Source organism: Nycticebus coucang, chromosome 14, assembly GCF_027406575.1.
Source record: "Nycticebus coucang isolate mNycCou1 chromosome 14, mNycCou1.pri, whole genome shotgun sequence".
Taxonomy (NCBI): domain Eukaryota; kingdom Metazoa; phylum Chordata; class Mammalia; order Primates; family Lorisidae; genus Nycticebus; species Nycticebus coucang.
Window position 1 is genome coordinate 94,786,345 of NC_069793.1, and position 22,714 is coordinate 94,809,058.

The 22,714-nt window shown below is 42.2% G+C and overlaps 1 protein-coding gene across 1 annotated transcript in view; it reads right to left on the reverse strand.

Annotated features, from left to right (window-relative positions):
• PIWIL4 (piwi like RNA-mediated gene silencing 4) overlaps window positions 1-8,046 on the reverse strand; it is a 55,534-nt gene extending 47,488 nt beyond the window's left edge. Inside the window, exons 1-4 of the mRNA XM_053561435.1 lie at window positions 7,964-8,046; window positions 7,186-7,196; window positions 6,652-6,723; window positions 4,099-4,230 (exon numbers count right to left, since the gene is read on the reverse strand). Coding sequence (XP_053417410.1) covers window positions 4,099-4,230; window positions 6,652-6,723; window positions 7,186-7,196; window positions 7,964-8,046 — 298 coding nt within the window. The remainder of the gene's footprint in view (window positions 1-4,098; window positions 4,231-6,651; window positions 6,724-7,185; window positions 7,197-7,963) is intronic.
• Between the last annotated feature and the right edge of the window lie 14,668 nt (window positions 8,047-22,714).

Below are 22,714 nucleotides of genomic sequence, written 5' to 3' on the forward strand. Positions count from 1 at the left end.
CTCGTAACATGTTGGGAGTTGAGACAGGACCATGTGTGAAGCTGGCCTCATGAGAACGTTAAGAGCAGACACTGACACGCTTGTCCTTGGGAGAAGAGAAAAAGCGGAACTCAGCTACCCTAGGACGCCGTCCAGAGCCTGCCTTCCAGCTCCCGTTTTCTCAATTCAAATCAGTAGGTTGCAGTGATATTTTCAGATGTTGCTCTGAAATGATGCTACTCTCCTATTATAAAGAACTTGCCTGGTTTTTACCACAAATACAACCCCTACCCTCTGGGAAATCCAGATAGTGAAAAGTTAATCACACTTGCAAATATTCTGAAAAAGTTTAGTGGTGAGACGCTTATACAATCCCAGAGAAGATGCTCGGAGGTTGAGGAGGAGGAAGGAATCACATCTTTCCCGTGTGGAATAGACAGGGCCTCTGGGCTTCTATTTTCTGCAGGCACATGGAGACCAGCTGTACTTCCAGAAACTCTAGCGCCCGAAGGAAATTTTTATTCACATCTTAAAAGTCTACAGGAGGAGATCAGAGATGGTGGCGATACGCTGGGCGTATTGACATAAGGATGTCCTCAGGATGACATAAGCTCCCCCAGGGCAGACTCTTGGGAGTACTTCTCACTTCTTATAGTTTGTGACTTATAAAAAAGAATGATATCAAATAGGCTCTGTGTGGCTTTCCTCACAGAGGAAGTGGAAAGTGACCCCTGAGGTGGTGAGAAGGAAGAGGCATCCCCCGTGTCATCCTATTTCCTCGGCTTCAACCCGGGGTTTTACACCTGCTAGGCACCGGACATCACTGTGCTGTTGTAGTTAAGCAGAAGCTTTCTTTTGTGCTCCCAAATACTGAGGAAATGACAACGTATTTAGCTGTTCACGGTTTTTTTTTCCTCTGGTGTGCCCCTTTTATTTTTTTATTATTATTAAATCATAGCTGTGTACATTTATGCGATCATGGGGCACCCTACCCTGGTTTTATAGACCGTTTGACACATTTTCATCACACTGGTTAACATAGCCTTCCTGGCATTTTCTTAGTTATTGTGTTAAGACATTTACATTCTACATTTACTAAGTTTCACATATACCCTTGTAAGATGCACCGCAGGTGTAATCCCACCAATCACTCTACCTCCGCTCCCTTCCCCCTTCCCCTGCGCCCCTTTTAATGCAAGGATTTGTTAGGTAAAATTTGGATTCAGTCACAAGGCCGCACTAAGGACTGGGAAGGCCACAGGTTTCCTGTGTGGACCCTCAAAGACTTTGTTACTCCTTTCCTGGGGAAGACAAGGTGTTCCCCTAAGTAGCTGTGGCTTCTGGTTGAGGCGAAGTTCTTTGAGAGCTTGATGACTAGAGCAAAAGAAGGGGCTCGCGTGGAGTGCAGTAGCACCGCCTGAATGACCCCCCCCCCCTTTTCTCAGAGTGAAGAGAGCAGTATGTGCCTCATCTGATGAAAGGGCTCAACGTTAGCCGGGCGTTGTGGCGGGCGCCTGTAGTCCCAGCTGCTCGGGAGGCTGAGGCAAGAGAATCGCTTAAGCCCAGGAGTTGGAGGTTGCTGTGAGCTGCGTGAGGCCACGGCACTCTACCGAGGGCCATAAAGTGAGACTCTGTCTCTACAAAAAAAAAAAAAATAATAATAAAAAAAAAAAAAAAAATCCGTTTTAAAAAAAAAAAAAAAGAAAGGGCTCAACGTATACAAAGCAGTTAACAGGTCCTGATGCCATGGGATGTCAGTGTGAGACGCCTAAATCATAACCACTGTTGACAGCTTTCTTTCTTCCTGTCCTATTTCCTCTGAACAGTGTGGCCTTTTTATTGTAAACGTATTTGTAATGTACTTTTTTTTTAAAATTTTTTTATATTTTTAATTTCAGTTTGCTTGTTCATTCTTCTTTGTTTGAAGTACTCCTTTTTTGTTGATTTTCTTCTTCCTCTGGTGGTGCTGGCTGTTTTTGATGTTGTTAGTAGACACGGGGTCTTACTCTGGCTCACTGCTGCTCATACTGGTCTTGAACCTCTGAGCTCAGACAATCCACCCGCCTCGGCCTCCCGCAGTGCTGGGACTACAGGCATGTGCCACCACGCCTGGCCTGTAATGTACTTTTTATAGATCATGCATCTTGGTCACTTACTTTCAAGAGCTATCATAAACATTTTCTTTGCTTTTGTATAGCCTTTGTATACATTCTAATAACGTTAATATTCCACTTGAATGTGCTTGTACACTTGACAAGGTTTCCATTTTCACTATTACTCGTATAAATAACACCATTATGAACATCTTAGTGCATATACCTTTTTCTGTATTTGCGTACATATTCTTAGGAAGAATATCCCTGAAGTGGAACTACTAGGCTCAGAGAGACTCACTTAAGACTTGATTCATTCCTTCCTGCCACTCATAGACACAAGGTGAACACAGCTTCAATCCAGAATTGGTACTGGATCCATTTTGTTCTCTCATTCCTTCAATCAGTCCTGAAATTTTTCCTTCCCTTGAATCAAGGGACACAGTAGTCAGCCTGGCCGTTCTGCTTCTTGGTTTCAGAGGCCGTTTCTTGCTGCCTCCACTAAGCCTCCCAAGGAGGCTCTCAGTCACTTACAAGCACTTCAAGACTGGTGTGATGGCAGTGGAGTACAAGACCAGGGCAGAGGAAGGTGTGGGCCACAACCGGCTCACAGGAGACCTCGAAGCCGCGTGGGGCCCACCCCTAGCGGGCGGCGGGAACTTCCCGCTGTTCACGTGTTTAATAAATGGATAAAAGAAGTCAACCTAGAATGCCAGAGCTGGGCTGACTCTTGGAGATCTACATTAGTGTTTCAAACTGCACCTGGGCCCCATTCGTGCTGCAGTTACAGAACTAAGTGAGTTGAATCACGTTTAATAAAAAGGCCAGAATGCAACAGAACAGGGCGCCTGGCAAGCACTAAGGGTCAGCACTGTTTTGTGAAACTTGCTTCGACTGTGTGAGTCCAGTGTGTGTACACTGGATAATACATTGATTTCTTACCCTGCTGCCTGGTTTTTTAAAAGTTTGAAAAAAACACTCATCTGCATCAGTGGGTCTTAACTTCTGAGAGGGAACTGTCAGTGCCCAGGACTGGCCAGGTCTCCGGCCCAGCTTAACTAGGTTCTGGATGCAGACCGCTAAGCTACCTTGCTCAGGAACCATTTCTCTTAGGTGCCTGAGGTCTATCTACTTCAGCAGGAGAGAGAGAGTCTTAGAGAGAGTAAAGCAGTCTTCTTGGAATAGATAGATCTTAGTCTTTAGCAGAGCTTGGTGATCTTCAGCAGACAGACGCCGTGCTGGCGTTCTGCAGGCAGGAGGGGAGACAGAGTCAGAGTAAGCGGGTCCATGATAGAATGCGCATGCTCCCGACTGCCTTCTCCTCCAGCCTAATATAAGGCTGATCTCGTGCCTCTCAACACCACAGGTGTAGAGACTGCCAATTCACCACTGCTCTCATCTCGGGAGCTCTCATGCTTGTTAGGAGAGCTAAATCCCTCTCAATGCCCTTTCCACCAAGGTGTTCCATTGAGCCATACAGGTATTTCTTATAACTCTCACTCCTCCTAGCCACAGGCTATACGGGCTGGTACAGGGAACTACAACATCTTTTAAAAATCCAATGAAAACAATAGACCTATTCCCCAGAAAATACAGATACCTACAATTGTGCATTCAATTCTAAAGGTGAGCCTGGAATCTGGATAAAGAATTCCCCCACAGGCCATGTCTTTCTCTTTAGAGATCAAATCCAGAAAGGTTTTATTCCCCACATAGGGTAAAAAGGCTGGGAAAGAGAAGCAGCATCTTTTTAAGTCCCACCGCAGATATAAGGAGGAAATCTTTTCCAAAAGTAAAATATAGTTTAAAAAATGAAATATAGTTTGGGGAAGATACTATTATCTCTACTAATAAAAGAGAAAATGAATGCTAAAAAGTGGAAAGTGTCTAACAAGCCTTGAACACAGCAGATGTTTAATACATATGCAGTGAATATACGTACTTGTTTATTTTATACCTAGAAATTCTAATTCCTTAAGCACAGTTTGGTAACATTAAAAAAGTAGTTAACATGAAGACTAGATACCCATTTTACAATCTTTCACATGTGCCAACTTCTCTCTGGTACAGATACCCAAATCCGTGAAGCTCCGTCTGACTGTCACATCCCTTTCTGTGAAAGTATTTCCATCGTCTCCAGAACATACACCATTTTTACCTAAAACATGAGGAAAAGGCAGTCATCGCTCGTATTTCATTCTAGTGATAGTTTACAACTACTACACCAAAAATGTATTTCTAATCAAAATTTGGGATGTTTAATAAAATGTGCCCACGCTGTGAAAACATTCATGAATACACGTCTTCAGCCTAAAGAATGGAAATTATCACGTGGCGCCTGTGGCTCAAGGAGTAGGGTGCCGGTCCCATATGCTGGAGGTGGCGAGTTCAAACCCAGCCCCGGCCAAAAACCACAAAAAAAAAAAAAAAAAAGAATGGAAATTATGAAGGAATTTGTTTTGTTGGAAATAGCAGTTTTTGAGTTATCCTCACTCTCATGATGCGGTAGACTTTCTCTTCTTAGCTAGAGAGAGCCCTATCCCCCAATCTCCCCAGGTCCCACCCCACACTTATTTATGGAGGGCAGCTCTCTCACTATTAGCTCTTGTGTAACACTCTGAAGAGTCACAGACTAATTTCTGTCTATCTGACTTCAGAAACAAGCTGAATATTTCATCTTTCCCAGGGAAAAAGATGCCAAAAAAACTGCCCAGAACTCTATCATAAGTTTTTATTCTAGATCCAGTCCCAGGAAAATGAAAGCCAGTGTTCTCACCTTGAAAATATTACTGTAGCTTCTAGAAAACAGGAAATTAAATCTGTTTCCAAATGAGTACTTCCTGTTTAAATGAACATAGGAGATGCTCACTTTCTTTTGCTGAAAACTCCCAGAGAGGAACAGTAGAGCCAGGCATGAGATGGGTGCAGAGTCCAGACTCCCAGAGTCTGGGAGAACCTAAGTGCTCACATATTTATGAGAAACCAATCACTTAACTTTGTGATCAGAACATGGGAGATGGCTAACTGGTTTTACCTGGGGTTACTGGCTAAATTGTGTCCTTCCCCCCCCCCCAAATTCATATGTTATAGCCCTAACCCCCAAGTACGGCAGAACATGACCTTATTGGAAAGAGGATGTTTAAAGAGGTGGTTAAGTTAAAATGAGGTCATTAAGGTTGTCCCTAATCCAACATGACTAACATTGTAAACACAGGCCTTAAGAAATGCACAAAGGAAAAATTATCTGAACACAAGGAGAACACATCTAAGCCAAGGAGACAGGCTTTAGAAGAAACCAAGTCACTGGCACCTCCTCTAAGACTTTAAGCTTTCAGGATTGCGAGAAAATAAATTTTTGTTATTTAAGCCACTTTAACATGTGCTACATTGGTACGGCAGCCCAGCAAACTTATACACTGAGCATGCCAGCTTGCCCTGTGGGATAGTGGCTACTTGGACAAGCATGTTGACAGGTTTCCTGAGACCAAATCTCGCTTTGCAGGGGACAGCGACACCATCATATGGTGATGTCTACCACAGCTGGGAAAGAAGAGAGCACGCCTGCCAGGTTTCTATCATCCCTGCAAGCTGATGGCATTGGTAATTACGTTAGAAAGATTTTTTGTTGTTGTTGTTGTTGAGGAGACAGTCTCACTATGTTGCCCTCGGTAGAGTGCCATGGTGTTACAGTTCACAGCAACCTCAAACTCTTGGGCTTATGCGATTCTCTTGCCTCAGCCTGCCAAGTAGCTGGGACTACAGGCATCCGCCACAACACCTGGCTATTTTTTGTTGCAGTTGCCATTGTTGTTTTCAGCTGGCCAAGGACGGGTTCGAACCCACCACCCTCCGTGTATGTGGCACTATAACCACTGTGCCACGGGTGCCAAGCCAATATTAGAAAGATTTATAAAATATTTTTTCAAAATTCTTCAGTGAACAGAAAGAATCAGAGAACTGGCTTTTTTTTTTTTTTTTTGCAGTTTTTGGCTGGGGCCGTGTTTGAACCCGCCACCCCCAGTATATGGGGCCAGTGCCCTACTCCGTGAGCCACAGGTGCCACCAGAACTAGCTTCTTCATGTCTATGAATTCCCATTTGTACCAAGCACTGCCAGGATATGTAACAGCTGACACCATACTGGAAAGTCCCAAACCCAAAGAAACATGACAAATGGGACTCTTCAAGAAAGGAATCTGAAATGCACAAGAAGTGAGCCTGCTGCTGGGGGGCTTAACAGTGTCCTTTTTTTTTTGAGACAGTCCTACTTTGTCGCCCTTGGTAGAGTCCTGTGGCATCATAGCTCACATCAACCTTAAACTTTTGGGCTCAAACAATCCTCTTGCCTTAGTCTCCCAGGTGCTCAGCACAACACCAGGCTATTTTTTTTTTTTTTTTCTTTTAAGAGATAGGGGTCTTGCTGTTACTCAGGCTGGTCTTGAACTCCTGGGATCAGGCAATCCACCTACCTCAGCCTCCCAGAGTCTACGATTACAGGCCGGAGCCACCCTGCCCAGCAATAGTGTCCCTCTTGCTCTGTTTAGATTTAACATAACTAAATGGAACAAGGTTGCACTTACTGTTCAATGAGCTACTGCTTGTTTCCACGAAGCCACTGCTAGAGGTTGATGCGCTGTCACTGAGAGCAACAGCTGTGGACGATTCATTGTCACGGAGAGCAACAGGTGTGGGCTAAATTGGGGGGAAAAATGCTTTGGATTTAAGATGGTAATTCACAAACCAAAACTTACCGTGTTATTAGATTCCTATGGACTAGAAAAACAAAATGTTACAAGTAAACTCTTGAGCAAGGAGAAGTGCCCATGCTGGAAAAAAGGATCCGGACAAGCTATAGTTTCCCCCACTTGTCAAACTTTGATTTTAGTACTGACCGTAAGCCTAGCAGTGTTAGACTCTGGGGGTGTAAAGAGATGTGATTCTTGGCTCAGAGATCTCATCAGAGGGGACAGATGCACAGGACCTCATGCTTACGTGGCTCATGCACACAACAATAAACTGGACCAAAATTCGTTCACAAAACAGGCAGGGGGAATCAATAATATTTTCTCTTTCCACTATAACTACTTTTTCCCTATAACATCTTCTCTTACCACATCTTGGCCTACTAAAAATTGAACAATGTCAAGGGAAAACTATTTCATGACAATTCAGGCATAATGACCACAAATTATTCATTCGAGTCTCTTTTCGAGACTGCTCGAAATTCCAAAAATATGCAGTTGTAACCTCACTCCAAATTTGCTTATTTGCAGGTCAAATCTCTGGTCTCCTAACTTCAACAAGGGGTCCCACCACTCCTGGACGCTCAAGAAACAGTAGTTGACTCTACACCAAATCTGCGTTTGACATTGCTTATATTTATTTACTAAAATAAAAAGTTTTATTTACTAATGAGCAAGACAAATCGCATATTAGATTATACGCTATAGAATGACACGAAGGTCCATCCCTTTTTACCAAGAAATTTAAAAATGAATTAAATAATTAAAACTCGGAAAGGAAGGAAGAAAGACGCCCCTGCCACTCATCTCAGTCCGCTGCACTAGTCCACCCACATTCGCATCTTACTCCAACGAGAGGCCTGGACGGAAAAAACGTAAGCAGCCTTGGAAAGACTTGGAGTGCAGAGAAAAGGTAGTGAAAGGAGAGGAGGTGACAGCACGCAGAAAAGGCCCGGCCAGGAGGAGAGGAGGTGACAGCACGCAGAAAAGGCCCGGCCAGGCGGAGAGGAGGTGACAGCACGCAGAAAAGGCCCGGCCAGGCGGAGAGGAGGTGACAGCACGCAGAAAAGGCCCGGCCAGGTGGAGAGGAGGTGACAGCACGCAGAAAAGGCCGGGCCAGGCGGAGAGCGAGGGAGGAGGGGACTTCTACACACAGGCGGTGGCGCGCCCCACCTCCGCGGCCCTGGGGCTGCGCGCGATGCCTCGCGCCCTCACGCGGGCCCGTCCGCTCATGTCGCCCGGGCGCCCAGCGCGGCTTCAAACCCTGCAAGGTCCCAAGGAGGGGATTTCTTCTTTGGCTGCAGACGGCGACGTTGCGACTGGGGGGTGGTGGGTGGGTGCCCAGCTGCCCCCTGGGTGCGCAGGGGCCGCAAATGCCGCAGAGCCTGGCGCATGAGCAGAGGGGCGCACGTGGTGGTGGGGGCGGGGCGGGGCGGCCGCACGTGGCCCTTTCCTTCCAATCCTCCCCACCCCCTAAATGTGGCCTCATCCAACTATCTGGCTATTGTCAACCCTTGTATGTAATGTGTTGGGTGGCATCCAACTTATTATTTAAGTTTGTATTTTTTGATCACTTGGGTGGGTAAGCACCCCTTCATTCATGTGCGTATATCTAACATACATCATATATATATGATCATTTGGGGGTTTCCGTTTTGTGAGTTACCTGTTCACATCCATTGCCCATTTTAAAAATTGAGGTTCTTAGCTTTTTCTTTGTCGTTTGGAAGAAACCTTTTTCTTTTTTCTTAAATATTGCAAATGTCCACTTCCAATCCAGCAGTTGTTAATGTGGCTATGAAATACTTTACCCAACCAAAACCCCGGAATTTTGATATCTTTAAATCCAGCAATTTTAATTTTATGGTTTGTGCTTTTGGGGTCTTTTTAAAATAAAATTTTCCCTCCCCTAAGTTTACAAGGACAAGGATGTTATATGACATATTCTTTTATTCACTCTGTAAGTTTGCCATTCACATTCAATGTCTTATATACTTCAGGGGTTTACACACACGACCCTGTGTCAGTACGTCTGTATATAGTGTGAGATAAGGGTCCAACTGCATCTCCTGATCCTGAGCCGTTTTTCCTCAGCATCATCTGTTAAATATTGATAGTATATACTTTCTCTGATGGTTTGTGGAGCTGCCTCCAGCAAATGCTAGAGTCTCAAATATACATAAGTCTGGTCTGTGCCTTGAATTTCTACTCTTCTTGGAATGTGTTTTCTATACAAAGACTTTGCCACTTTTTAGTATTATCTCTGTAAAATCTAGTGGGACAAGTCTTTTCTGTGATTTTTTCCCCAATGGATGTATTTATTTGCAAACTTTATTATAACTTTAAAGTAAGTTTGTCAGGTTGCTTTAAAAATTCTGCTTTAGTTTCAATGGCATTGTATTGAATATATAAACCTATTTGGGAAGAATTTTCATCTTTACAATGTTAGATTTTCCCTTTTATTCACGTTTCTTCTTGCATCCTTCAATAGAATTTTAAAAAATATTAAAAAAGTCTCATGTGTTATTTCAGTTAATTTTTGAAAATTTTACAATTTTTGTTACTATTGTGAGCTGTATCTTGTTTATATTTCACAATTGATAATTACTCAATCATTGGTAATAGCATAGACCTATGAGACTGGTTTTTGTAAATTAGATGTTCTTTATCAAGCTTGCTGAACTACTTGGCTCCCGTGTAAGTTTGTCTTTTTATTTCATTGAATTTATATGTTGATTATCATGTCCTCTACCAATAATGACAGTTTTGTCTGCCTTTCCTAGTTTTCAATAAATGTGTATAGATCCTTATTCAATACTACTCTGGCGCTTTTGAAAAGCTTGTGCTGAGCTTAGAAGGGCACACATGTAGGCTGTTCATCGAAGTGCTATTTGGGGTGGAAGGTAGTTGGAGGCAGCCTACGTTCCTATTAGAAGCAGCTATGGGTAGGCAAAATGGGGTAGACACCCTGAGTGGAAGAGTAGGCTAACACTGAGGAATATCATCCAGAGATACACTCAACAACATGAATAGGGTCTTAAAACCATTGAGTTGAATGAAGAAAATACAAAAACAAAAACAGGTCTGTACTATGCAAAATATCACATTAATTTTCAAAACATTAGAGACACCCATATATGAATATGTACTAATTTTTTTTCAAGTAAACGTATCTATCTAAGAATATACAACAGACATAATAGATTGAGCAGCTATATAAGGGAAGAGAATGGAGATGTGAGTAGGGTAAGAGAAAGCAAAAAACAATACAATACAATGTATAACTTGCATGAAAATCACATACAGTGAAGAATATGATTGATTCGCCTTTCTGTACTTGAGGCCCTAAAATCAAATAAATACAATGAATAGCTAATGTTTATTGAATACCTACACATGCCAGGCTTAGTTTTGCAGATGAGGAAATAAAAGCTTAAGAAAACTAAGGCATTCACTCAAGTTTTTGGGATTCCAATTCAAGTCTGGCCACCGATACAGCCCACACTTGGTCTTCTCAGCCCCCATTCTTTTCTGCCCACATAGTTGATCTGCCTTACTTTAGATACATCCCCTACTGGAGGGAAAAGGTCCAAATTCTGTGTATTCTGACATGCTCTGCCTTGTTTATTCTGCATCAGAATACCCTTTTACTAGGTTCTCTTGGGAAATCGTTAACCTTGACTGCTGGCAAGTGCAAGAGGTAATGATGGCCAGCCTTGGACTTGCTCCAGGGAAGCAACTCTAATGAATGATAATACATCTCTTTGAAAAGGAATGAGTCTAAAAGTTGTGGTGATGATAAACTGCTATGCTAAAAAAGGACGGAGCAGCTAAAAAATCTGGACAAGGAATCTGGATTTGAAAATCTGTGCTTTTTCTCTGAATATGAGTGGTTTTATCCCATTTTTTCTAAACGTACCACTCCCTGGTGCTACGCTCCTTTGCCTGGGACTTGCATTGATGTGATAGCATAACAGAGGGACCAGAAAGGCTAGGAATACATGTGACTTCAGTCAAATCCTTTCGGTTTTCTAAATACAGATATGTTATTAAATCAATGATTTCCAATCATTATTTGTACTTTTAAACTCTCTGCTATGACATTAGCTCAGTGGTTACGGCGCCGGCCACATACACCCAGGCAGGCGTGTTCGACCCAGCTCAGGCCTGCTAAACAACAATGACCATCGCAACGGAAAAAACAGCCAGGCACTGTGGCTGGCACCTATAGTCCCAGGTACTTGGGAGGCTGAGGCAAGAGAATTACTTAAGCCCAAAAGTTTGAGGATGCTGTGAGCTGTGACGCCACAGCACTATACCAAGGGCGACATAATGAGACTCTATCTCAAAAAAAAAAAAAAAAAAGTGACGTACAATGCACATTGTGCCTTCCACATATGACTTTTTACTTTATTTTTTCTTTTTTGAGACAGTCTCCCTGTGGTGCCTTCGGTAGAGTGTGGTGATGTCACAGCTCACAGCAACCTCAAATTCCTTCCAAGTAGCTGGAACTACAGGTGCCCACCACAACGCCCAGCCAGCTATTTTTTTTTTTCTTTTGTTATTGTTTAAGCAGGCTGTGGAGGGGTTGGAACCCACCAGCCCCGGTGCATGTGGCCAGCGCTCTAACCACTGAGCTACGGGTGCCGAGCCCACATGTGACTTTTTTTTTTGTAGATTTTGGCTGGTGCCGGGTTTGAACCTGCCACCTCTGGTATATGGGGCCGGCGCCCTACTCCGTGAGCCACAGGGGCCGCCACATGTGACTTTTTAAATGCGCTTCTCTTTTCTTTGCAGTGGGGAGGTAATACAGCGCGGTTGTAATATGCAATGGCTGTAGAATCAGACCAAAATTCACATCCCAAATCCATTGCTTACTTTCTGATCCGAGGAAATTTACTTACTCTCACTTAGCCCCAGTTTCTTTAACTCTAAAATGAGGAGGAAGACAGGCCAGGGTTTCTCAGCCTCACTCAGCACTATTCACATTTGGGGCTAGTAATTCTCTTTTGTGGGGTGGGGGGACTGTCCTATGCATTAAAGGCTGTGCAGCAGTGTCTCTGAGCTATACTCATCGCACCCCAGTAGCATGCCCTCCAATTCTAACAGCCAAAAATTGTCTCTAGACATGGCCAAATGTCTCCTGAAGGGCAAGCACCCCTGGTTGAAAACCATGACTATAGGGCAAACCCCCACCCCCGCCTGCCCAGGGATTATTTTGAGAATTAATGAAATAATAATAGTAATGCTTAGGGTGGTGTTCGCCATACAATAAAAATTGCATAATTAATTATTATGATCATAAGAATGTCTGATGAACAAATTAAAAATGTAAAATAATTTTTAGAATATGTCATACTTTTTAACTTGCATCAAATCACTTCATGTGCACATATCAGCTTATGATACTGTTATTCATAGATGCATCTTGCCTTGTGCTACCCTTCACATTTTCCTTGATTCCTCCTTTAAACTACCCCATTGCTATGACAATCAGCTGTGCACAGTGTAACCTGCTAGCACCTCACCTCAACTGAACCCTGCATTTCTGGCTTCTGTCCTAGAACTTCTCTGTGGCTGCAGGAATCTGCTTGGCCATTCTGACACAGGAGCAACCCTCAAAGTGCAAGAGAGTTAACACCTCATGGGGCAAATGGGTAGTAGACTGTGAATAAATACTCCCTCTTCCATCCATTGGAAAGACAATTCTGTGTTGCATTCTATGGCTTCACAAAAGGTCACTAGTAGGATTCAGTGTAGATGCCACTGTGGTAATGGACTTGATAATGCATTCCTGGGTTGGCTTTCATCCTTCTCTTTTTCACTCTGCCCAATGCCTCTCTCCTAGACCCTGCAATCACTTCCCAAAATAAACTACCTGCATGCAAGTCTTTATCTCAGGTTCTATTTTGGAGGAAACTTAGTAAGAGAATATAGGATTCACTATAAAACATATTCCATAGGCCAGGTGTGGTGTCTCACACCTGTAATCTCAGAAATCTGGGAGGCCGAGGCGGGTGAATTACTTGAGCTCAGGTATTTGAGATCAGCCTGAGCAAGAGGGAGACCCCATCTCTATTAAAAATAGAAAAACTAGCCAGGCATTGTGGCCAGCACCTGCAGTCTCAGCTGCTGGGGAGGCTGAGGCAAGAGGATTTTTGGAGCCCAAGAGTTTCAGGTTGCTGTGAGCTATGACATCCTGACACTCCAGCCAGGGCAACAGAGTGAAACTCTATTTCAAAAACTAAATTAAAAATAAATAAAACATGTTTCATACCTGCTATAGAATAATGCCCAAGCATTAATACCAATGAATTAAAAATGAATTTTAACAATGAGAATAAGCACAAATCAAAGATTTGGCTAAACTCATTCTGCAAGTTGTTTCTTCGGCTATTCAGTCCTGTGGCTATAACTTGATTTTTTTATGATTTTTATTAGGAAGTCCCCATAAATAGAACCGACAACTGCAGACATGTTCACATCAGCTAACTGGTTTGTTCAATGCCCGTGGTTCTGGCTAATACAAAATTGCTTCCCTCGGCATGGGTATAGATGTTGAACATCTGTAGAATCAGCATGCCAGTGGTGATGTTTTCACTGGGCAATACTTCCTGGATTAATTTTGAACAGTCTCTCTTTTTTTTTTTTTTTAACTTTTTCTATTGGAATATATCACATTTACATTACAAGTTGCAAGAACAGATCAAAGAATTCCCATACAACTTTTACTAAGATTCATCAGTTAACATTCAACCATATTTTACCTTATTTTCTCATTATATGTGTATATATTTTTCCTGATCCATTTACAAAGAAATTGTAGGCATTTTGTTTCTTGGCTTCTAAATATTAGCATATATTAGCACGTGCTTGAATAATGTCATTTTGTTATCATGGTGATGAGAAAAAGAAAATCTATTCTTCGGCTGGGCCACAGGAGTTTGCACATTCTCCCCACGTGTGGGTACTCTAGTCTACTCCCACATCCAAAAGCTCTGCATGTTAAGCTCCTTGGTGTGGCTAAATGGTCCCAGTCTGACTGATGGCGGTTGTTTGCATGTGTTCTGAGATAGGCTGGTGTCCTGTGCAGGATGGGGTCTCACCTGCCGCTGAGCTACCAGGAGAGGTTCTGGCCACTCTCCATCCTGAACTAAAATAATTCGGTAAATAATTACTATAGTTGTTTGTATTAATATTTCTTAACTATATGTATGGTTCACTTTTCAATATTTAATATTAGAAGTGTTTGGAGATGTTTATTTAGAAGTTTGGTGATATTTTGTGACAGTTTTAAGTTGTTTCTCAGAATTGACAGAATTTCTGGAAGAAAAGGAGTAGAGCTTCTGAAGGCCCCAGACAAACTTCCTGAGGCCAAGACTCACCATCCCCTACACACACACCTGCCCTCAAGGCACATGGCCCTTTGTTAGTTACATCATGACCTGCTACAGCAGCCCCTCCTTAAAAACCCATGACTCCCTTTAGTCAGGGAGACAGATTTGAGACCGGATTCCCAGTTCTCCCAGCAGACGTCTTTGGTAATAAAATTCCTTTTTTCCTTAACATCTTCTTTCTCTCAATAATTGGATCTTTGTATGGTGAGCAACTGGACCTAAACTCCCTTGCAGTTTTGATAACACTTAGATGGTACGAAGATAAATATATTATTTACTAAAACATTTTCTTCTACCTAAATTTTTTTTCTGATTTTGAAAGAAATTAAAACATTTCTGCGGACCCCAAAAGCATCGTGGGCCCTGCGCCTTGTGCCTGTGGTGCTTAGCGGAGATGTTGGTCCTCCCCTCACCCCCATACACATGTCCCCAGAGTACAAAAGGTGAGGTGAAGAAAGATCCCTGACCCTCTAACATCAGTGGCCCATGGTAGACGTGGGTCTTTTGCACCAGCCCCTTGTGTGTGAGCTGCAGGCATTTCCACTTATTCTATTTACTTATGGAACTTGTTGGAATAGCACATGTACCTCTCTCGAGGACAAGCAAAATATGAACGGGTGTAGGGATCGGTACTGCCTGAACTCACACTGGGAAAGGAAAGATTTCCTTAATGAGCAGGCTTCTGCACTTTCCACAGTACAGTGTAGAGTAGCCTTTGGTGTCTTTCCAGCTCTACCTGGGGGCCTACCAAAATTAAAAAACAAAGTTATATTCTCTCAACGTTGTCATGCCAAGGAAGGGATCCAAATTTATGACTTTTGTAGGGACTCAATTATAACGTTTGATTTGGGCGGCTCCTGTGGCTCAGGGAGTAGGGCGCCGGTCCCATATGCTGGAGGTGGCGGGTTCAAACCTAGCCCCGGCCAAAAAAAAAAAAAAAAAAGCCCTCGCACCCTGGCGCCCTCCTCTGATCTCCACGTAGACGTAGGAGGACCGGAAAGAGACGCCGCTGGCGTTAGGGGTTTTCACTATAACGTTTGATTTTCTTAGTCCTGGTGGCTGGGATGAAGGGATATCATTCATTAGCAACTGTATAATGTACATTATATGCCAGAAGTCTATAACAAACTGGCCTAAGATCTACAAAGTTAAAAGCTGTTGACCTCAATATGAAAAATTCAGAACGGTACTCTTCCTGTGTGGTCCCTGGACTTAGCCCTACAAATTCCCTCTTGAACTCCTGCCTCAAATAACTATGACCCCCATATTCCCTGTTGTCAGACTTGATGGCCAATGTCAAGTCTTCCAAATGGATAAGCGAGATTTCTCAAGGTGACAAAATTCAAATTTGGTAAGATCTTAAGTAACTGGTTCTGATCTTGTTTTAGCCCAATACTGTCAGTGTGCGTCCACTATCCCATCCTCGTCACCCTTATATCGGAGCCTGCTGTGGACACCCTGTCACCACGTGAAAAAAATAGCTGGGACCACAGATTGAAGGCACAGCTGCCTGCAAGAGGTGGGCTTCCCATAGGTGCAGGGAGAGCCCTGAGCAACCTCTGTCGTGGCTTTACTGAAGCCTTATACACCAGGTGCGTGGCCACGTACTGGTGCTACATGCTTCATGATCTCTATGTGCTTTTTCTTCCCAGGCTCAACTCCCATCCAGCTGCACCACAGATGTCCAATGTATAACACCTGCTTGCTAACCAGCCACCAATCTTAACTCATTAACGTATGCAGTCGCTTGATTGTCTCCAGACAGGCTAGGAAACACCTCCATGCCAAATAGGAAACTGTCTTGCTCCAAGTGCCTTCCTCAAGAACCGGTGGCTGTTTCTATAAGCCTGGCGTATGGTCTCCTACATACTACTATGGTAACACACACACGGAGCTTAATTATCAAAGGGCAAATTCCTGAGGGGGTTAATGAAAGGAGTCAGTGAGTGACTCAGCTCTAACAGGACTGGTCTGTTCAGTTGGGGTTCTTCCTAAACTTCTGTCTGAAAATTAGGGTTCTTCTCCAAAAAGAAGAGGTTTGAAAGTCACCAGTGTAGTTTTTTTTTTTTCCTTTTTTTCCTTACTTTCAGTCAAGAAGCTACCTAAATAATCCTAAACTCAAGATGAATGGTTTTGAATGGTATTATTTCATCCACCTGAACTCAAGGTTTCATACAGGGGAGACAAGTAGTCTTGGAGCCCAAGAGACATAGAATCAACCTTAGCTCTGCCCCAAGGATTATGTGATCTAAAGCAAGGATCTCAGCCTCTCAGTTATCTGTAACATGGGGATCATAAAACTCTACTCAGAGGTTATGTTGTGAGTATAAAACAGGATCATGTACGTGGGGTTGTACTGAGCTTACAAGGCACATAGCTGGTGCAGGAGAGTTCACCTTCCCTGAGCTTCCTTCCCCACATAAGGGAAGCCTGTGTACCTTTTCTACCCTGTGGGGCAAAAGCTAGTTTCTCTTATTTGGGCCCCAGCAAAGACAAAAGATGCTGGATATCATTCTAAACATTAAGCCCTCCTGGGCTATAGAAATTATTTGTTTGCTTCCTTACTTAACCTCTTTTCCCTCCAGATGGTTCTACCACTGTTTATCCCCAGCCACTAGAATAGTGTCCAGCACTTGGCAAAATGTTTGGTCTCATCACTTCACATTTTTCCATAAAAACCTTTATTCCAGGCGGCACCTGTGGCTCAGTGAGTAGGGCTCCAGCCCCATATACTGAGGGTGGTGGGTTTGAACCTGGCTCCGGCCGAACTGCAACAAAAAATAGCCAGGTGTTGTGGTGGGTGCCTGTAGTCCCAGCTACTTGAGAGGCTGAGGGAAGAGAATCACCTAAGCCCAAGAGCTGGAGGTTGCTATGAGCTGTGACGCTACAGCACTCTACTGAGGGCGACAAAGTAAGACTCTGTCTCTAAGAAAACACAAAAAACCTTTATTCCAACTTCTTAATCATGTTTCTCAAATGATTCTACAACTTTGGCAGTTATGAAAGCAGAATGCTTGTGAAAGTAAGACAAAATTGGCCAGGCATAGTAGCTCACACCTGTAATCCCAACATTCTGGGAAGCTGAGGCATGTGGATCACTTGAGCTCAGGAGTTCAAGACCAGCCTGAGCAAGAGCAAGACCCCATTTCTACTAAAAATAGAAAAATTAGTTGGGTGTTGCAGCAGGTGCCTATAGTCCCAACTACGGGGGAGGCTGAGGCAAGGGAATCTCTTGAGCCCAAGAATTTGAGGTTGCTGTGAGCTATGATGACACCACAACACTCAACCCAGGACAACAGAGTGAGACTCTGTCGCAAAAAAAAGAAAGTAAGACAAAATGATTTACTCTCATGCATTATGATACACAGAAAGAAACGTGAATCTTTTTCCTTCATTCAACTAGCTCACCACCTACACTCTAGGTACTGAAATGTTATACTTAAAAAATACATATATTTATATCTATATTATATCCATGATCTCAAGAGAATTTCAAGCAGAATGACAGGGTCACCAATGTTGATGTCTAAATTATTGTGGTTTATAGTATACGCTACATGTTTATAGAATTACTGAATAATAAATGACCTTGATAAAGCTTTTAAAAAAGAAAACAATGAAAAGTTTAGAACTTAATAAGTCACGCTAGAGGAATGGGGCGCACTAAACTGCTTTCAGATAAAGTGAGGACGATGGCATGAAAAAGGGGAAAGGAATTTTTTACATGTATTAGAAAATTTTAAAATGACATCTGAATTATTGAGGTTTTTTTGTTTAATTATGTCTGAAGTGTAATAAATATATGCTCATTTAAAAACCTGGAAAACACCACTGGCAAACTGTTTATAGTGTTTGGAAAACTCAAATGAATATGTAGCCACATGGAAATAAAGAGGAACTTTGTAGTCAATCTCTGATTTGCTTTACTCACTGAGAATCAGAAACACTGCCTTAACATCACACCAATCCTTCCCGATAAATGAATAACGTTATTGTATACAAAAACACAAGCCTTTTTATTTGTGTGGAGTAGTCTACTCTAGGCTTCCTGAATGTGCTTCAGGGATGGTACCAGGCAAAGTTGACCCAAAATCCATTTTAGTCCCCTGTTTAAGAGTATCTTAAACTTCTTCCTTCCTAGCACATCAATAAATGGACAGAATAAATTATACACCATGATCGAGTTGGTTTTATTCCAGAGCTACAGGGTTGGTTCAACATATGCAAATCTATAACACATCACATAAATAAAATAAAAAACAAACATCATATGATTCTCTCAATTCATGCAGAAAAAGCTTTTGATAATATCCAGCATCCTTTCATGATCAGAACACTTAAGAAAATAGGTATAGGGCGGCGCCTGTGGCTCAGTTGGTAGGGCGCCAGCCCCATATACCGAGGGTGGCGGGTTCAAACCCGGCCCCGGCCAAACTGCAACCAAAAAATAGCCGGGTGCTGTGGCAGGCACCTGTAGTCCCAGCTACTCGGGAGGCTGAGGCAAGAGAATCGCTTAAGCCCAGGAGTTGGAGGTTGCTGTGAGCTGTGTGAGGCCACGGCACTCTACCGAGGGCCATAAATGAGACTCTGTCTCTACAAAAAAAATAAAAAAAAAAAGAAAATAGGTATAGAGGGACATTTCTTAAATTGATAAGAGGCCATCTACAGCAAACCCACAGACAATATTATCTTGAATGGAGTAAAATTGAGAACATTTCCACTCAGATCTGGAACTGGACAAGGATGCCCTTTGTCTCCACTGCTATTTAACACAGTAATGGAAGTCTTAGCCATCGCAATCAGGCAAAAGAAGGTGATCAAGGGTATCCAAATAGGGTCAGAGGAGATCAAACTCTTACTCTTCGCAGATGATATGATCCTATACCTGGAAAATCTTAGGCACTCAACTATGAAACTCTTAGAAGTGCTCAAGGAATATAGCAGCATCTCAGGATATAAAATCAATACTTACAAATAAGTAGCTTTTATCTATACCAACAATAGTCAAGCTGAAAAAACAGTCAAGGACTCCATTCGTCTTATAGCAATGCCAAAGAAGATGAACTACCTGGGAATTTACCTAACAAAGGATGTGAAAGATCGCTATACAGAGAATTATTAACTCTGAGAAAACGAAAAGCTGAAGATGTTAACAAATGGAAAAACATACCATGCTCATGGTTGGGAAGAATCAACATTGTGAAAATGTCCATACTAGCCAAAGCAATCTACAGATTTAATGCAATCCCTATTAAAGCTCCATTGTCATAGTTTAAAGAGCTTGAAAAAGTGCTTCATTTTATATGGAATCAGAAAAAAACTCAAATAGCAAATACATTATTCAGAAATAAAAACAAATCAGGAGGTATCACATTACCAGACTTCAGGCTGTACTATAAATCTATAGTCATCAAAACAGCATGGTACTGGCACAAAAACAGAGAGGTAGATGTATGGAATAGAATAGAGAACCAAGAGATGAACCCCACTACTTATCGCCATTTGATCTTTGACAAGCCTTTCAAAAACATTCAGTGGGGGAAAGACTCCCTATTTAACAAATGGTGCTGGGTGAACTGGCTGGCAACCTGTAGAAGACTGAAACTGGACCCACACCTCTCAACATTAACAAAAATTGATTCTCACTGGATAAAAGATTTAAACGTAAGACATGAAACTATAAAAATATTAGAAGAGAGTGCAGGGAAAACACTTGAAGAAATTGGCCTGGGAGAATATTTTATGAGGAGGACCCCCCGGGCAATTGAAGCAACACCAAATATCCATTACTGGGATCTAATCAAACTAAAAAGCTTTTGCACAGCCAAAAGCACAGTAAGCAAAGCAAACTGACAACCTTCAGAATGGAAGAAGATTTTTGCAGGTTATACTTCTGACAAAGGTCTGATAACTAGAATCTACAGAGAACTCAAACTAATCAATAAGAAAAGAACAAATAACCCCATTTCTATGTGGGCAAGAGACATGAACAGAAACTTCTCTGAAGAAGACAGGCGCATGGCCTACAGATACATGAAAAAAATCATCAGAGAAATGCAAATCAAAACTACTTTGAGATACCATCTAACTCCAGTAAGATTAGTCCACATAACAAAAATCCCCAAACTACAGATGCTGGCATGGATGTGGAGAGAAGGGAACACTTCTACACTGCTGGTGGGAATGCAAGTTTATATGACCTTTTTGGAAAGAAGTTTGGAGAATATTCACGGAACTAAAAACAGATCTACCATTCACTCCTGTGATTCCTCTACTAGGAAGACATCATACTCAGATGATCATACTTAGACGATCATACTCAGATGATCAAAAATCATTTTACAACAGAGACATCTGGACAAGAAGTTTATTGCAGCCCAATCCATAATTGCCAAGACATGGAAATAGCCCAAGTGCCCATCGACCTAGGAACGGATTAACAAATTGTGGTATTTGTACACCATGGAATACTATGCTGCTATAAAAAAGATGGAGCCGTCACATCTTTTATGTTTACCTGGATGGAGCTGGAACATATTCTTTTTAGTAAAGTATCTCAAGAATGGAAAAAAATGGGTGGTGCCTGTAGCTCAATGGCGTAGGGCGCCAGCCCCATATGCCGGAGGTGGTGGGTTCAAACCCAGCCCTGGCCAAAAACTGCCAAAAAAAAAAAAAAAAGGAAGAAAAAAGTATCCAATGTACTCAATACTACTATGAAATCAATATATAATCACCTACACACTCATACAAATGGTAAAACATAACTATAGTCCAGAAAATAGGAGGGAAGAGGGGAGAGAGGGGAGTGGAGAGGGGAGGGAGGGTGGGTATTTGGGGGGACCTCACCTAATGTGTATGATACAATGGTATATTTCAAAACTATTAAGAAAAGAGTATAATTGTCAGCTTGGCACCTGTAGCTCAGCATCTAGGGCACCAGCCGCATACGCTGGAGCTGATGGGTTCGAATCCAGCCCAAGCCTGCCGAACAACAACTACAAGCAAAAAATAGCTGGGCATTGTGGTGGGCGCCTGTAGTCCCAGCTACTTGGGAGGCTGAGGCAAGAGAATCACTTAAGCCCAAGAGTTTGAGGTTGCTGTGAGCTGTGATGCCACAGTACTCTACCCAGGGTGACAGTTTGAGATTCTGTCTCAAAGAAAAAAAAAACAAAAAAAGAATATAATTGTCTTACCCCAACAAATAAGTCAGTGAGGTGATGTATGTGTTAATCAGTTCAATGTAAGCGTTTTTTTTCACATTGTGTATCACATCAGCACACTGAATCCCATAAATGCATCAATGTACACAGTTATGATTTAATGAAAACAAAATAAAACAAGAGAAACAAAAAAAGTAATAAATCACAGTGCCTAATTAAAAATAAATAAATATATAAATGGACAGTACCTTTGGTTCTTCTGTTGTTGTTTTTGGCCGGGGCCAGGTTTGAACCCACCACCTCTGGCATATGGGACCGATGCCCTACTCCTTGAGCCACAGGCACCACCTGGACCTTTGGTTCTTTAAACAATAAAGAAGAAAATGACTCTGGCAGATACAACAAATGGCTATATAAAATAATAATTTTCTCTTGTTAGGACATTAAAGATCTGAGACAATAACATTAAATGGCATAGTTCAACTTAATACTTCACCAAACTCTCCCTTAGGTACATGGAATTTCTCATATAACTCATTTTTAAATTTGTGTTCAAAGTTTGAAGGAAGGATAGTTAATTTTATTGAAAATCACTGACACAAGCAGCGGCTGTGGCTCAAAGTAGGGCGCCAGCCCCATATGCCGGAAGGGGTGGGCTCAAACCCAGCCCGGGCCAAAAACTGCAAAAAAAAAAAAAAAAAAAGAAAGAAAGAAAATCACTGACACATAATGTTCTTGTCCTGTGTTTCAGTGGAACAGCAAAAGGAAGAAAGGTGAACAGGTCCACAAAAATAAAATAAAAGAAAGAAGCAAAAAGGAAAGTATACAATACGGGAAGATGAAAGTATACTCTGCTTTGATATAGTAAGTTCTACCAAACATTTAGGGGAAAAAAAATAACACTAATTCTACAAACTTTTACAGAAAGTACGAGAAGAGGGAATATCACCAAACGCATTGTATAAGGCTAGCATTACTGAAAGTAGGCAAAGGCATTATAAGAAAAAAAATTAAACTACAGAGCAATATGTCTCATGAATATAGATGCAAAATGCTCAAATTAAACCTTACACTGTATCGCAAGGATAACAGGTGATTACTGTCTAGTGCATTTGGACTGCTATAGCATCCTTTAGACGGGGTAGTTTATTTCTTACCGTTTGGGAGGTTAGGAAGTCTAAGATCAAGGGCCCAGGATGTCTGGTTCTGGTGGGGGTCCCACTTCTTATACGTGGCATATCCTCACACAACAGAAGAGGTAAACAGGCTCCACCAGGTCTCTTTTATGAGGACACTAATTCCACTCATGAGTGCAGCACCCTCATGATTCAATCACCTTCTAAA